The 17,588-nt window shown below is 38.0% G+C and overlaps 1 protein-coding gene across 1 annotated transcript; it reads right to left on the bottom strand.

Annotated features, from left to right (window-relative positions):
- Positions 1-2,834: 2,834 nt before the first annotated feature.
- On the bottom strand, positions 2,835-17,573 carry LOC121370537 (proteasome subunit beta type-4-like). The gene is made up of 7 exons (XM_041495840.1): positions 17,417-17,573; positions 15,231-15,437; positions 14,343-14,489; positions 9,265-9,346; positions 4,942-5,058; positions 3,799-3,887; positions 2,835-3,050 (listed from the first exon to the last, which is right to left on the bottom strand). Exons 1-7 carry the CDS (start codon positions 17,527-17,529, stop codon positions 3,038-3,040), a joined length of 768 nt encoding a protein of 255 aa, XP_041351774.1. The 5' UTR covers positions 17,530-17,573; the 3' UTR covers positions 2,835-3,037.
- Positions 17,574-17,588: the final 15 nt, after the last annotated feature.

Raw genomic sequence — 17,588 nt, forward strand, 5'->3', positions numbered from 1 at the left:
CATTTGATACTGTACAAAACTCAATTTGTACAAGTATGTAGTTTTAATACACTTGCATCTTTTCATTATCACTAAGGGGCCATTCAAATATTACGTAACGCTTAGGGGGGTGGGGTGTAAGTCCAAGCGTTATGTGGCGTTACAAGTGGTGGTGGTGGTGGGGGGGGGGGTGTATTGAACAGCGTTATGTAACAATTTTGTTTTCTCTTAAACGTGCCATTTCCTTCCAAACTTTGGCAACTTCAAGTTGAACCGTCTTTTTGAACAACTCTGTATGAGCTCGTCCGTACCATGGTATAATTTTTCGTTGTCAACCATGGTGATCAATTAAAATGGCGAAGTAAAAACACGCGGTTTTTTTTTTTCCATCGTACAGTAATACGTCACTTTAATGACGTCATCGTAGTACACATGGGATGGGTATAAATAAACATTGCCACGTTGCTTTGTGTTGGGGTGGGGGGGGGGGGGCATCTCCAAGCATTACGTAATATTTTGAGGGGTGTATGGTCTAGCTTTACGGGGCGTTACAAGAGGGTGGGTGGGTGTCTAATTTTGACAAAAATAGCGTTACGTAATATTTGAACGGCCCCTAACGAGGTCTTGGTCTTCCCATCCAGTGTCCAATCAGTGATATACAAAGGCTGTGGTAAGTTTGCAGTGTGCTTGTTCTCCCAGTAACTGGACTAACCATCCATTATGAAACACATGGCTTTATCTTTAAAATGTGCTGAAGAGTTGTTCAACAAATATTCTTTTTCTAAACTTTCTAAAGATTCTTTTGACCTACTTAAATGTGGTGGGTATTCAGCACCTAAGCTCTATCTCAAGGCCATGTCAGACATCCACTTTGGAGTCAAAGTTTGTTTTGTTTAATAACACAACAAGAGCACATTAATTTATTGTCTTCTGGTTGTCAAACATTTGGAAACTATGACAGTCTTCAGTGATACCGCCACCTACATTTTCCAATTATCAGCAAGTGACCTTTTATATGCACATACCATGGCTTTTGATATACCAGTCAAGGGACATTCAAACATAACGCAACTGCTTAGGAAAGCAATGAATATTTGTTTATCTCCTCAGAACATCTTAAAGGCATATTGTCACAGACCACTGACCTGTTTCATGGCCCAACAAAGTACTACTTAAATATATATATATTTGATTTGTCCCTAAACGTACTTTATTCAACCATCTACGTAACCACCATACTCCACTTATTAAAGATATTTTGTAAAAATAATTGAATTATGGCAATGGTCCATAATTCAAAAAACTAACATTGCTGAGAGTTGACATGGATTTTACCCCATCATGATGTAGTTAAAGTGATGCAATAGTTAGATTTGGTCTGTAAATATTAATGTAATTTTTTATTTATTATTCATTAAAAGAGAAATAAGGTCCTTAAATCTGTGACAGTATGCCTTTAAATTAAGGTTATTTGTGTTCAGCACATTTTAACACGAAGTCAAGACAGAAAGGAAACTCACAGCTGCTACGTAGGCCACTTCTATTGAAAAGCAAACGGGAATCTTTTGTATACAAGTACTAATCACAGACAGTCAACACACCAAAGCCTTCGATGTAACAGTTGTAGGCCACTATTCGGGACAAGGACTGGAGCCAGTTGGTCTCAGAAAGACAATTAACTTTTTAATAGGAGCATACTTAATTATGGCATGAACACAGTGGTAAATTCCAAGTTTCTAAGGAAGGTCAATCCTTTTTCAGAGGGGCAAACCCCCCTCCCAGCTGTGGGCCTGGTTGGGGGACAGAAGTATAAAAGCCCACTAAGGGTTTAATTTTTTTTCTGTATAACAACACAACTAGAGCACATTGATTTATTAATAACTGCCTATTGGATGTCAAAACATTTGGTAATTTTGACATATTGTATTAGAGAGGAAACCCGCTACATTTTTCCATTAGTAGCATGGAATCTTTTATATGCACCATCCCAGACAGGATAGCACATACCTCAGCCTTTGATGTACCAGTCGTTGTGCACTGGCTGGAATGAGAAATAGCCCAACAGGCCCACTGGCGGCGATCGATCCGAGACAGACTGTAAATAAAGCAGGTGCTTTACCACTGGGCTACCTCCCGCCCCGGATAGCACATAGGACGACCTATAATAAACTATAATACCAGTTGTGGCACTGGCTGGAATGAGAAATAGCCCAGGTGGTCAACCAACAGGAATTCAAGTGAGCACTATACCACTGAGAGCCACTGATCCTTTGACGTCTTACATCCCTGGGCAAGTATTATACCACCGAGCTATATCCCACACCCTGAAATGCAGAACGTTCAGGGACACTGACACATGATCATAAACTTCATCCAGAGGAAAATACTGACTTTTGGTTCAAAATATATCTATATATGGAGTAAAATAGCACTATTGTTGGAGGTCAGAATAAGTAGTAGGAAAAGAAATATATGTATTCTTCATTTCTAGAAGGAAGAAAGGAAATGTTTTATTTAACGACACACTCAACACATTTTATTTAAGGTTATATGGCGTCAGACATATGGTTAAGGACCACACAGATACTAGTATTGAGAGGAAACCCGCTGTCATCACTTCATAGGAAGGAAGGAAATGTTTTATTTAATGACGCACTCAACACATTTTATTTACAGTGATATGGCATCAGACATATGGTTAAGGACCACACAAATATTGAGAGGAAACCCGCTGTTGCCACTTCATGGGCTACTCTTTTCGATTAGCAGCAAGAGATCTTTTACACCAGTCGTGGAGCACTGGCTGAAAGGATCTTCATTTCTAGAAAGCAGAGATAAAAAACCCCAACACTTTATTTATAGTTTTAATTTTTTTAATCCAACTTCGGTTTTCACTTCTTTGAATAGGTCACAGATGACTCAAACCACTGATATTTGATGAGAAATATGGCGTCCATGAAAGTTTGTCTTTTAGAGCTATGTCACACATATACACATCTTTCTTTTCAACAGTTACAAAACAACACAAACAAGTTCAACAGAAATGATGAAAATGCAGCTACTCGTATCCCCTGAAAAAACAAAAACAAAAACAAAAATCATTATTATATAATAAGAAATTTGATGTCATATATTTAGCATCTAGTTATTGTTACATACAATTACTGCACCACTAATACGCTAACGATGATCAAAGGAAAATGACAGCTTTAGATAGGAACAGTTGTTTGCTATACATAATGCAATAATGTTTAGCGTTGAAATACTACTAGAATAACTATTTAATCAGTGATTAAGTGATTTTCATAGTGAAAAAAAAAAAGGTTGCAAAGAGGAACACCAGCTTATTTCCTGTCTTCCCCAAGCCAACGTTAAAAAGACCTCCTGTTTGGTGTATTTTGATGAATATCATTTCTCAGTTGTCATAATTTCCATCATATTTTGTTCAATATATTTATAATAGTAATATAATGTTAATATCAAAGAGTTTATCAAGTGAATTTGGGTAAAATAGTGAATTAGGTTATAGCAAATTTTTTGTTTTTAATAAAAAAAAGTCCAATACATACATTGTATATATTGTTCAGACCAATATAGAAAACATTATAATAATATTGCATGTAGTTACATTCTCTGTCAAAAAGGATACAGTGATTCTCAGCTCTAAAAATGCGTAATTTTAAGATATTTTAGGCCGAACTTACAAAGCCTGTTATTGTCTTACACATGTCTAACCACATGCTTAAACACCTGCGTTAAAAAACACAAAGCTTTGTAAATTCATCCCATTGTTTCTGGAAATAATATAATGTATCTTACTTTACAAGGTGAGCGATTTCCCAGTTGGTTTCAGACACTATTGGACCGATGATTTTAACTCCATCCTTTGTAACTATGGCAACTTGGTACTGAAATATGAAGTTATAAATATTCACAACAAATGATTATTATTACTTCAGGTTAAATATAAATAAACTGAAATGAACCATTCTGTTGACTTTTAAAATTAATTAAAAAAATAAAATGTTTGTAACAAATTATGAAGATTTCTTCAGATTAAATATACACAATTTGAAATGACCATTCCAATCAGCTTCAGATTTTAAATATAAAGGATAATTATTCAATCAGAAAGAACAGCAAAAAGCTTGCTTTAATTCTTTTTAAAGAAGAATATATTTTTCACATCTTTGACGGTTTCTTTTTTAAAAATTGTTTGTACCATCCCACAGACAGGGTAGTACACACCATGGCCTTTGATATGCCAGTCGTGGTGGACTGGCTGGAACGAGAAATAGCCCAATGGGCCCAACAACGGGGATCGATCCCAGACCGACCAGGCATTGAGCGAGCGCTTTACCACTGGGCTATGTCCCGCCCCCTGTAAGCACAGATGCCTGAGAAAATTGTGAAAACATGCATTGGGAACAAAAACTGGACCACCAACCAAGTAAAGTTTACTGGAAAACACCAAGATTGATTAACAGATTTTATTGCATATCATATACATATATATACAAAAGAATTGGGCACAAGTTATCCAACTTATGAAGCCCAATCAAGATGTAACCAATAGGAGACCTGAGCCCATGCTTATAAAACTTTTAGAGTCCAGACTCAATCTCTAATGATGTCACATGCGTACAATTTGTATGGCGTTGTCATGACATTACTGTGTCAGACTCCAACAGAGTCTGGAGTCTAGACTCTAAAGGTTTTATAAGCACCAGGTCTGACCTATCATTTGCGACAGGATTCTCAGTAGCGGATCCAGGGGTCCGGACCTCCCCCCCCTTTGTAAATTTGAGCATGATGTGTTCAGCTGTAAGAGGTGCACTGTGTAAAAGGAGAGATCAGTCATCACATTTGGACACCCACCCCCCACCCACCCTTTTCAGAAATCCGGCATCCGCGCCGATTCCCATTAAAAAATGGGCCCTGATAATGATTATTTGAATTTACCTTGTTTAGAGAGCGGGCATCTCTGTAGAAAAGCAGTTTCAAACATCTGTCTATCACTTGTTCTGCCTGGGCCTGGCTCATGTTGGGGTTCCTCGCCAGCTCATCTCTCATCATGGGCTACAAACAAATAGGGTTATGCAAGCAACATTATTATTTGTTAAAAAATTGGTTTAAAATACATAAATTGGATTATCAGTGTTGTACAAAAAACAGTGAAGCACATGTTATAGTTAGATTATTGATTATTCACCTACGGTATTATGCATATATAATTCATGTGTTATTGGTATAGTCATATGGCGAGACAATAACTGTAAAAGGGCAATATACTTACATGGCTTTATCACCACATTTTAAAAGGACACACCTTAGATTACGGCTAGTTGTTAACCATTACAGCATTGTTTTTCGCTATTAAACCCATTTTTTCACAAATAAAATTGCACTTTACTTACCGTTTATTATTTAGAATATACATTTCCATTCACCTGAAGTGTTTTTTGGTAATCCTGGTTTTTGTAATACCACAAAATGCATTTTTCGTATTTCATAAAATGGCACGGGCCTCTGAGAAAAAACCGTTGAGCAGACAAGGTTTAATCTATTTTTGGAGGGGATATTTCCATTTCAATGTCACAGACGTTGGTATACCACGTGACCGTTATAATTTTGGTTCGGTTTGTTTTCTCGTGCACGGTTTGCGCAATCAACATCCGATTTGTTGTTTTTCATTTGTGAGATTTTTCTTCACAGTTCGTGAACATTTTCAGTAACAATAAAGTTCAGACAAGTAAGTGTCTCAATACAAAACGTTACAAACCCTTAAAACCAATAATTTTGCTAAGTCTTACGATATCTGGAGAGGGGATACAACCAGGACAGAACAGTTGGAACATGTCCAGGAGAGGTGAAAGGAATGCACCCCAAGTCTGTGAAATTTGTCGTGACGTAGGCATTGTTGTGCTTCGAGCGACATCTGCTGGTGACATCAGAATACTAACTTTCAAAATTATTTCAAGCAATTGGGACATGGGGATTTCCATGGTATTTATCGATATAAAACCTGCTTTTTCACTCCATTTGATAAAAACGTGATCTAAGTGTGTTACAGGTTTGTAGATTAACCAAATTATAATTTATTTTCGCTGGATGGAACTAGGGTGTGCGGCTTTAAGATCAAGTGGGCGAGTTAAAAACAAATTTAACATTGAATCCTGAACTACTTATAAGTATACTATCTAGTGCCAGCCTTTACAGAATGTTGTTCTAATTTACAAATCTAAGTCAGGCTCGAGGTTTTAGGGTTCTTCTGGTTCATTTATATTTCATGATAAATTCACTGTGAAGTAATTTCACTATTAGCCATCATGTTTTTTTATTTTGGGGGGTTAAAATAAAATATGATTACCTAGTTTTAAACAAGCCTTCTAAATTGCTAACAATATTTTGTGTTCATGCAGATCTGGCAGTTAATTTTCAATATTTCTTTTTGTTTAAAAAACCCCAAACAATTGAATCACAGTAACTCTTTCATAACAGGACGGTGCACAGTTAATTAAATAATGTACGCTATTACTATACCTACTATAGCTGCCCCAGTCTGTTGTGTACCCCCCCCCCCCCCCCAATAGTATAATATACATACACCATGACATAATCAGTTTATGTATGACATATTTATAGATGTACTCCTGTTATAAGTGAGGAATTTATATAAAAAATAGCAATGGGGGTATTTTCCATCTAGACAATTTCGCTGACCAAGGTATCGGTAAGTAATGTGTCTAAAATACACACAGTATCCTAACTCTGCCATATACCTTTAGTTCGATCATGTTTTAGTGTACTTTTGAGATTAAACTTATATATCAGTGACTAGTACAAACGCTACAAGAACAAACTCGATACCCCTATTCGAAAGCAGGTCAGTCTTTCAGATAGGTGAATCACATTTCTTCATGTAGCGTTTGTACTAAAGTAGTGTCGGAAATAGAATAAAAATGATTTTCATCAATTATTTCTTTTATATTAAACTGACAAGTAAATATTTTGTAAATACCTATTTAATTGTACTCTGCCTAATTCAGCATTTACTTATTTGGGCTCTCATTGATGTTCAAGGTGGTGTTTACTCTTGAAATTGAAATAAAGATATCAGTAAACAGGAGATTTGTGACCTTTATTGGAACAGACTATAACACATTTTGATGGATATGTGTCAATTTCATTTACCCTTAAAGGTAGAGTCAACTCAAATAAGAGATTTATGTGTTGGAAAGATGCATACCCGGACCACCAACACATACTGACACTTCAACAAATGAAAAACGCGTAATTTTAGAGTTAATAAAAACCCATGATTGTTCCTGCTAAATGGGGGCAGCCATTTTGTTTTGTTTTTGTGACGTCCGGTGGTATAGCTTGGGATGAAGTGACGTCAGCTCCGTCCAACTCCTATATGCACAGTGTAAACAAACGCTCTAATTTACAACAAGGCGCTTCGCTTTCATCAACCTGACTTGTAAAACCACATAAATGACTTGATAGTATAATAAACTATTTAACTAAATATATTTCAGGTTACATCAATAGAACGAAAAAATCCAAAAAAAAAATGCATACTATTAGGCCTATTGGTAGGGCATGTTCGAGCAAAAACTACCACTCATGATACCCAAGTGATACTTTCTTTTCTTTGGGACGAAGTAATTGGTCAGTTTTGTGATTTTAGATGGGAAAGTCTACTTAATGAAGGGTTTTACAGAAGTACTTAACAGTAATAAAGCAGGGCGGTTGGTAATGTCCATTACGATTTGAGGTGTATTCGTGCTGTTATCACACAATACCCTGTGATCTTCATAAAAGAGGCACGTCTTTTAAGTGTGTCTAGACACAGTGTCTGGGGACCGTCTGAATATACACCTGCCAATCAAGAACCACAGAAAGGTCATGGAAAGAAAAGACCAATTAACCAAGAAAACACTCCGATTATTGATTATTGTTTTCAGTACGTGGGTTAATTTATGTACGAAACATAATACAGTTATTTCAACACTTTGACAATGGTGGTTTATTTTGTATTTAAAAATAAAATATAATTGGTACTGGCTTACTAGGATGGATATAATTACAGAACATTGTTTCTTCAGTTCGAAGACTAATTCCTGACGTGACACATTAGGTATTACATAACCACCAGCTCGCCAGAGGGCGTATTCACTGGAATGGTACAAAATGGCTGCGCCCGTTATATATAATAGCCGTCACATTTAACCGTTTTATTAATTAACTATATGATTATACTTGTTGATATTAAGCAGTAATGTGCATGATATATCGTTGAATATGTATACCAGGCCATATGCCTTAATTGTCCCCTCCTTTAAACAAACTTTTAATTTAAAACTGCAAGTTAACTGATTGTTTTAAATTGCAGCATAAAGTATTAATTATGACCAGCATACTTAGTGAATATAAATTCAATATAAGTACATTAAAAATCTACACCATCTTGCAACCACTTAAAGGTGCTATATCAGAAGTTATATGTGAGCATCTGATTGTGATATAGATTCTCCAATAAAAATGTATTTTCTACAAGTAGATAAAATGATTTCCTATAATCATTTATGGACATATAGTTAAAGGTGTATTCTTTAAATTGTAAAGCAAAATGTAATAAAACATGATTTGCAAAAGCTATCATTATGTAACTTTGAGATAGCACCTTTAATACCAGTATAATAGATCACAAACTCAGAATGGTTCTTGACAGTTTTGCTCAAAAGTTACTTATAAATGTTTACAAATGTTTTGTTTTGGACAGGGATAGGGATAGGGGTAAACCTTCATCATAAATGGTCCCTCACATATTGTAACAGCAATGAAATTGACACATATTGACCAAAATTTGTTATAGTGTGTTCCAATAAAGTGCACAAAGCACCTGTTTACTGACATCATTCTTTTAATTTCAAGAGTAAACACCACCTTGTACATCAGTGAGAGCCCAAACAAGTAAATGCTAAATTAGGTAGACTATCATTAAATTAATATGTAAGAAATAATCGACTAAAATCATTTTTATTCTATTTCCGACACTACTTTAGTCAACATTATATAAGTTTTATATGCAAAATTTTACTCTCTTTATGAGCTATAAAGAAATTTGTTAATAATAACATGCCATATAACAACATAAATAAAGTAACACTGCTTCATGATGTCATAAGGCTCAGTCCACGATGTCATTCGAGCACAGACACAAAAAGGTTAAACAAAAGACAGCCAAATAAAATAAGTATCATTGAATAAATTTACTACCTGCGCCATGTATGCTCCATAACCAGAAGCAATAGAGGGACACGTATAAGCTACACCAATTTTGTCAACATAGCCCAGGTACCTGAAATAGAACCAAAAAAGTATATATATATATCACATCGATCCATGCATATAAAAACAAGCTACATTTAGTCTATGCTCTTTGGTGACATTTATCATGTACTAGGATGAACCCCAAATCAGTCTCTGGTAACTTACATATTTAACTCCCCAGAATGTGTTATTTTTTTGTAGACTACATTGTTATTCAAATTATTATTAATAAAAAGTTTGTTTTAAAACAGAGAATGAACAGTTTTATCAGCTGGGTGGAATATTTCATGCTACAGGTCATGAACATTGTTCTAAGTTACCTGTCATTCCTATTGCCAACAGACTTGCGTGTCAGTTTGATTTGCTGAGAAATAAAGGAAACACCTGTTGGGAAAAGTTCCATGTGTTTTATGGGAAATTTGTTCCACCATTTTAACCCCAAAGAAAATATAAAGGCCCTGCCTGTGCTGTTGTTACAGCTTCCCAGAAATTTTTTAGTAGGAAATCAAGGAAATGTTTTATTTAACAACGCACTCAACACATTTTATTTATGGTTATATAGCGTCTGAAAATTATAAGGAAGTGCAGTTCCCATTATTAACTTTTAGAAGTCAGTTTTAACTTGATCTACCTTTTATTGAGCCATGTCTTCAAAAAGTAAGCATTCGTTGCCTTGAACTGGCAGATAATACACTGGAGCTGGTACATGACCAAGCATCTAGACTAAAGGAGGCAGGACAGTTGTTCAGTAATGGGGTATAGTCACTGAACTAGAATATTGTAGAGGGAAACAAAAATATAGATGGAAAGAAGATATACCACAATCAGACCTGTTTAAGTTGATAAACACTCCAAAACGTTCCAATGCCAATACCTAAACTGATTTTTTAAAAATTCAAACAACATTGTGACTAGGGTGAGTGTTAGAGCCATGTGTTTCAGAGCAACACCAGACTGGCCACACTGTCACTAGGATGAGTGTTAGATCCATGTGTTTCAACACCAGTCTGGCCACACTGTCACTAGGGCGAGTGTTAGAGCCATGGGTTTCAACACCAGGCTGGCCACACTGTCACTAGGGCGAGTGTTAGAGCCATGGGGTTCAACACCAGGCTGGCCACACTGTCACTAGGGCAAGTGTTAGAGCCATGTGTTTCAACACCAGGCTGACCACACTGTCACTAGGGCGAGTGTAAGAGCCATGGGGTTCAACACCAGTCTGGCCACACTGTCACTAGGGCGAGTGTTAGAGCCATGTGTTTCAACACCAGGCTGGCCACACTGTCACTAGGGCGAGTGTTAGAGCCATGGGGTTCAACACCAGGCTGGCCACACTGTCACTAGGGCGAGTGTAAGAGCCATGGGGTTCAACACCAGGCTGGCCACACTGTCACTAGGGTGAGTGTTAGAGCCATGGGTTTCAACACCAGACTGGCCACACTGTCACTAGGGTGAGTGTTAGAGCCATGTAATTCAGAGCAACACCAGACTGGCCACACTGTCACTAGGGTGAGTGTTAGAGCCATGGGTTTCAACACCAGACTGGCCACACTGTCACTAGGGTGAGTGTTAGAGCCATGTAATTCAGAGCAACACCAGACTGGCCACACTGTCACTAGGGTGAGTGTTAGAGCCATGTGTTTCAACACCAGGCTGGCCACTCTGTCACTAGGGTGAGTGTTAGAGCCATGGGTTTCAACACCAGACTGGCCACACTATCACTAGGGTGAGTATTAGATCCATGGGTTTCAACACCAGGCTGGCCACACTGTCACTAGGGCGAGTGTTAGAGCCATGGCTTTCAACACCAGACTGGCCACACTATCACTAGGGTATTAGATCCATGGGTTTCAACACCAGGCTGGCCACACTGTCACTAGGGTGAGTGTTAGAGCCATCTGTTTCACAGCAACACCAGACTGGCCACACTGTCACTAGGGTGAGTGTTAGAGCCATGGGTTTCAACACCAGGCTGGCCACAATGTCACTAGGGCAAGTGTTAGAGTCATGGGTTTCAACACCAGGCTGGTCACACTGTCACTAGGGTGAGTGTTAGAGCCATGGGTTTCAACACCAGGCTGGCCACACTGTCACTAGGACGAGTGTTAGAGCCATGGGTTTCAACACCAGGCTGGCCACACTGTCACTAGGGCGAGTGTTAGAGCCATGGGTTTCAACACCAGGCTAGCCACACTGTCACTAGGGCGAGTCATGGGGTTCAACACTAGGGTGAGTGTTAGAGCCATGTGTTTCACAGCAACACCAGACTGGCCACACTGTTACTAGGGTGAGTGTTAGAGCCATGGGTTTTAACACCAGACTGGCCACACTGTCACTAGAATGAGTGTTAGAGCCATGTGTTTCAGAGCAACACCAGGCTGGCCACACTGTCACTAGAGTGAGTGTTAGAGCCATGTGTTTCAGAGCAACACCAGACTGGCCACACTGTCACTAGGGCGAGTGCCAGAGCCATGGGTTTCAACACCAGACTGACCACACTGTCACTAGGGCGAGTGTTAGAGCCATGGGTTTCAACACCAGTCTGGCCACACTGTCACTAGGGCGAGTGTTAGAGCCATGGGTTTCAACACCAGACTGGCCACACTGTCACTAGGGTGAGTGTTAGAGCCATGTAATTCAGAGCAACACCAGACTGGCCACACTGTCACTAGGGTGAGTGTTAGAGCCATGTGTTTCAACACCAGGCTGGCCACTCTGTCACTAGGGTGAGTGTTATTAGAGCCATGGGTTTCAACACCAGACTGGCCACACTATCACTAGGGTGAGTGTTAGATCCATGGGTTTCAACACCAGGCTGGCCACACTGTCACTAGGGTGAGTGTTAGATCCATGGGTTTCAACACCAGGCTGGCCACACTGTCACTAGGGTGAGTGTTAGATCCATGGGTTTCAACACCAGGCTGGCCACACTGTCACTAGGGTGAGTGTTAGATCCATGGGTTTCAACACCAGGCTGGCCACACTGTCACTAGGGTGAGTGTTAGATCCATGGGTTTCAACACCAGGCTGGCCACACTGTCACTAGGGTGAGTGTTAGAGCCATGGGTTTCAACACCAGGCTGGCCACACTGTCACTAGGGCGAGTGTTAGAGTCATGGGTTTCAACACCAGGCTGGTCACACTGTCACTAGGGCGAGTGTTAGAGCCATGGGGTTCAACACCAGGCTGGCCACACTGTCACTAGGACGAGTGTTAGAGCCATGGGGTTCAACACCAGGCTGGCCACACTGTCACTAGGACGAGTGTTAGAGCCATGGGGTTCAACACCAGGCTGGCCACACTGTCACTAGGGCGAGTCATGGGATTCAACACTAGGGTGAGTGTTAGAGCCATGTGTTTCACAGCAACACCAGACTGGCCACACTGTCACTAGGGTGAGTGTTAGAGCCATGGGGTTCAACACCAGGCTGGCCACACTGTCACTAGGATGAGTGTTAGAGCCATGGGTTTCAACACCAGACTGACCACACTGTCACTAGGGCGAGTGTTAGAGCCATGGCTTTCAACACCAGGCTGGCCACTGTCACTAGGGTGAGCATTAGAGTCATGGGTTTCAGAGCAACACTAGGTTGGCCACACTCACTAGGGCGAGTGTTAGAGTCATGGGTTTCAGAGCAATACCAGGCTGGCCACAGTCACTAGGGTGAGCGTTAGAGTCATGGGTTTCAGAGCAATACCAGGGTGGCCACAGTCACTAGGGTGAGTGTTAGAGTCATGGGTTTCAGAGCAATACCAGGCTGGCCACAGTGTCACTAGGGTGAGTGTTAGAGCCATGGGTTTCAACACCAGGCTGGCCATACTGTCACTAGGGTGAACGTTAGAGTTTTAAAAATAATCTGAGGATCAAGATGGATAGGTAAAACGAGCCTACAGGAGAGAAAAGAAAGGGAAAAGGAAAAGAAAGGACATAAAGGAAAGGTTTGTCTATCAACACCCAAATGTTTTAAGTGGGTATCTAATGTAGTAAGAACAATATTTGGTATCCTAGAAATATGAATGAAGTATGGTAAAAATAGGTGAGGTTCAAAAAGAAGTATGGCAAACAGGGTTTTTCGGGGGGGTTTTGGTTATTATTTTATTTCCAAACAAGCTACAAAGTTGTTGGGGTTTTTTGTTTTATTTTTTAAAGGTTACCATTCTTATTTTATGTAGGCCCATCAGCACTAAAAAGGTTAAGCCACTTTCCCGTCATTATGTTATATAAACAAAAGATAAAATGCAAATATTCAGCTATAAATATTTTGATTGCTGGTACCAACATACAACTTTTTAACTTTGTCTTAAAGGGACATTCCTGAGTCTGATGCATTGTGAGATGTTTCCGACTAATAAAATATTTTTATGATTAAACTTACATATTAAATATATTTTCTTGTTTAGAATATCAGTGTCTGTATATTCAATGTGTTTTTGGTTGTCTTAATATTTGTCAGAAGCCCAAACTGGATTTTGTCTTCAAATAATTTCGATTTTTTTTTTTTTTTTTAGAAAATAAAATGAAATTTAACCTAGTACAAATATTAGAACGATCAGAAACACGTTTAATATACAGCCACTAATATTCTATGCTGAAAAATATATTTGATATGTAATTACAATCGTTAAAAAGTCTCTGTTAGTCGATAACGTCTTAAAAATTGCAGCAAATTCAGGAATGTCTTTCAATCAAATCTGGACACCCCATTCCATGTGCATATTCAAACTTTATTAGTTTTAAGTATGGGTCTAGATGTCAAAAACTTCATTATATACACAAAGATACCGTATATATACACTATATAGTTGAAAATAAAAACTATGGGCTGAATTTATAAAGCCTGGTTACGTCTTACAAGTGTCTGTAATTATAAACATTTATAATGGTTAAACACCTGCTTTTAAGAAAAACAGGCTTTGTAAATTCGGACCCATAAATTTAAATATGAAATGTGAGTTATAGAAACAGGAATATTTGGCCCACAGTGACATGTATATTCAAGAAAAACTGTGTTAGTAAAACTCACGGTTCTCCATCTTCGATTCCTCCAATGACGTAGACATTCCACAGAGGATTAAACTGGCTACGTCGGTTATACAGCACACGGGTTAACCAGGAATGTAAACTTTTGGGGGTAAACCCAAACCCATCATTTAAACATTCCTCATCAATCCTGAAATTAATTATATTTTTTGTAAAACTGGAAGCGTTTTTTTATTAAAACAATATTTAATCTGTATTTTTGTTTTATGATAAAAGTATATAAAAAATAATAATAGCAACTCAAATTTGTTAGATAAAGCTGCACTATACATATGGTTCATTCAGGCTACTGTCATTCACCAGATACACATTAAAATCAAATTGTGACAACATGTTTTGCATCTTAGATCTACTGCGCATCAAGCGAGTGCTTTACCACTGGGCTATGTCCCGCCCCTGACTATATAAATGATGCCCTTTGCTAATGACATTAAACATGCTAACAAAAATAGATTAAACACATACAGTCTTATTAAAGTAAATGTTCAAGTAAATATTAGTAAACCTATACATGATTTTATTGTGGCAATAAATATTCACAAATCATAGTAACCTCACTATAATAAACTAGTTTCAACTAGTATTAAGTAACTGATAATTAATGTGTCCTTGTTATGTTAAAATGAAAATAATAATTAGTATTTTCTGGCATTACTGAAATGAATCTGGCCGAAAATCAAACAATGCTTGACGTTGTCTCGAACCACAGTGAAACAATGGACTGACAAGGTGTTAAGTAAATTATGATAAGATTAGATAAACAATATTACAGTGATTTCAATTTCTCACCACTGGTAATAACACGGTGGGGAGGGGGGAAAGTACCAGTTCACTGGCTAGATTAGGGTCTGAAGATATACTCTGAACTTACACTCTTTGCTCAATAATAGCTTTCATGAACTGAAAGTCAGCAAAGTCTCCCCCAGCTCCCAAGATTGTCTTATCGTTGACTTTCAACACTCTGGAAACATTACGGAATCTTGCTAGGGATCCATATGACCCCAGCATATCTGCAGCAATCATGACTCCACCATCAAACTGCAGTCCAAGTACAGATGATCCAGTGACAACAGGCTGCCTAGATTAAAAAATATTAGTACAAAATTAATTTCAATAGTCAGGACTGTTCTAAACATGAAGGATTATAATTGTCAACATCATGAAATACATAAATACATAGATATGGGTTATGTTGTGCAATTACCATTAGATATAAACATGCAAGTCCATAAGCTAGTTTCTATTTTTCAGCTGTGAAAAGACTTTATCTATAAATATTACATATTAGTGTCTAGACTAGTCTAGGATTTGAACCCTTAGTCTTTGAGTATCATACATAATTAATTATTTGCTAGAAATGGTAAAATATCTGCCCAGTATCCACATTTCTATTGATATAAAGAGGGAACCTCACCCTAACCCTACCCGCCCAGGCAGTATAATATAAAGAGATCCAAACAGAAAAAAAGAGTTTGTTTTGTTTAACAACACCACTAGAGCACATTGATTTATTAGACATTGGCTATTGGATGTCAAACATTTGGTAATTTTGATGTATAGTCTTAGAGGAAACCTGGTATATTTTTCCATTAGTAGCAAAGGATCTTTTATATGCACCAGTGTTCTCGCTGCTCCATTTAAGCAGGGCGGCCCGCCCCGTTATTGCCATTTGCTGCCCTCCTTTCATGTTCTACCACCCTCCTTTATTTTTTCTGCGCCCCTCTTTATTTTCCTGCACCCTACTATATTTTACAGCACCCATCAGCACACTGAACATCAAAGAAAACAAGCCGCAAATGTATACAAAAAACTTCAGTAGCTTACAAGTTACAGTAACGTAAGTTAACAGTATTTTTAACTGCCTCTATTTTGTCCTATACCCGTGACTTTATTTGTATGTTTGATACACACAATAAAAGTTATATTTTATATCATCAATGAAAACATATAATTTGTTTATGGATTTGGCAATCTCCAACTGAAAAAACACTTATTTAACGTCATTTTGATGCACACACTTATAGATACCTTTTCAGTGTTAGATGGGTTGATGAACGTGCAGCTAAACGTGTAGGAATCAACTTGTCTTGAATTTCATTATTATGTACAACAAACATGATTAGGATAGTTGGGATCGGAAAAACCCACTGGTTCTGAGGAATGGTTCAATTAGAACTACGACCTAAACAGATCTGGTGTACACTACTGATTGAATTAGATCCCATATATTATTTTTATGTTTTAAATAACTCGACAAACGTAGGCCTACAATTAGTTCAATTGATAGTGTTGGTTGGTGCACTGACATTCATGTGGCTTTTTTAATTCAACAATTACGCATACAGTCTCTCTCCCTCAACATTTTGTAACACGTCATTTGACATACCACTAGTTACAAATGACAAGTCAGCGTTACGTTATTGATCTAGAATGGCCCCAATGTTGTTGATAAAAATTTTACAAACTCTGACAAAATCTGTCATTACAAGGGATTTTATTCCAAACGCGTTATTTTTCACAATCGCCAGACTAAAATTATGTGCGCTGTATGAGCGCGATCAAACTTGTGCACCTTAAAAGACAAGGTCTGCGCATGACAATCGACATGCTTTAATGGAGGATATATGACTTAGTCGTAGATTTTGAGTGGATATACTACATTAAAGTAGTTTCAACATGGATTACTGTACACAATTATGGTGCGGAAATGTGATCACAGAGATGTCATTCTTATTTTGACCACATTTTCGTTCTGAGCAATTTTACTCAGAGCTGCCAAAACTTTGCTGAATGAAAATTGTTTTCCATCCACAAAATATACTATAGTACAACATATAATTTGATCTTCCAATGATCACAATCACAGTCAAACATATTGCAACACTTATGTAGCTATATGTGGCAGTGGCAGTGGTAGTGTGGGTTTCAAATCCTTGCGGCTTGCCTCAAAATTGCTATGTCACTATTATGTGACTATAAACACAGGATAATCATCATGATAATGTAACTTTATAAAGTTTAAAACGGAGCACCTGTGTAAAACAAATTAAAACTTACATAGTTCGTTTTGTGCCTGAGTTAAATGTATGAGAAAGATTGAAGAAACTGCCTGGCTGTGGGCCATTTGTCCATAAAGGGCTGGGTTCATGAAAATTGTTGTAAGTCGCCATGTTTAGTTTTTAATAGACCGATTCTTCTCTCCGCTTGCAGTCAACAACCCAGTCTATTT

The sequence above is a fragment of the Gigantopelta aegis genome, chromosome 4 (genome assembly GCF_016097555.1).
Source record: "Gigantopelta aegis isolate Gae_Host chromosome 4, Gae_host_genome, whole genome shotgun sequence".
NCBI lineage: Eukaryota > Metazoa > Mollusca > Gastropoda > Neomphalida > Peltospiridae > Gigantopelta > Gigantopelta aegis.

Excerpts from the sequence above, each read along its gene's own strand:
- LOC121370537 (XM_041495840.1), bottom strand. The coding sequence starts at position 17,529 with ATGGCGACTTACAACAATTTTCATGAACCCAGCCCTTTATGGACAAAT. Across the intron at positions 9,347-14,342 it reads GGAATCGAAGATGGAGAACC|GTACCTGGGCTATGTTGACA; the intron begins GTGAGTTTTACT and ends GTTCTATTTCAG. Across the intron at positions 5,059-9,264 it reads ATGGAGCATACATGGCGCAG|CCCATGATGAGAGATGAGCT; the intron begins GTAGTAAATTTA and ends ATTTGTTTGTAG.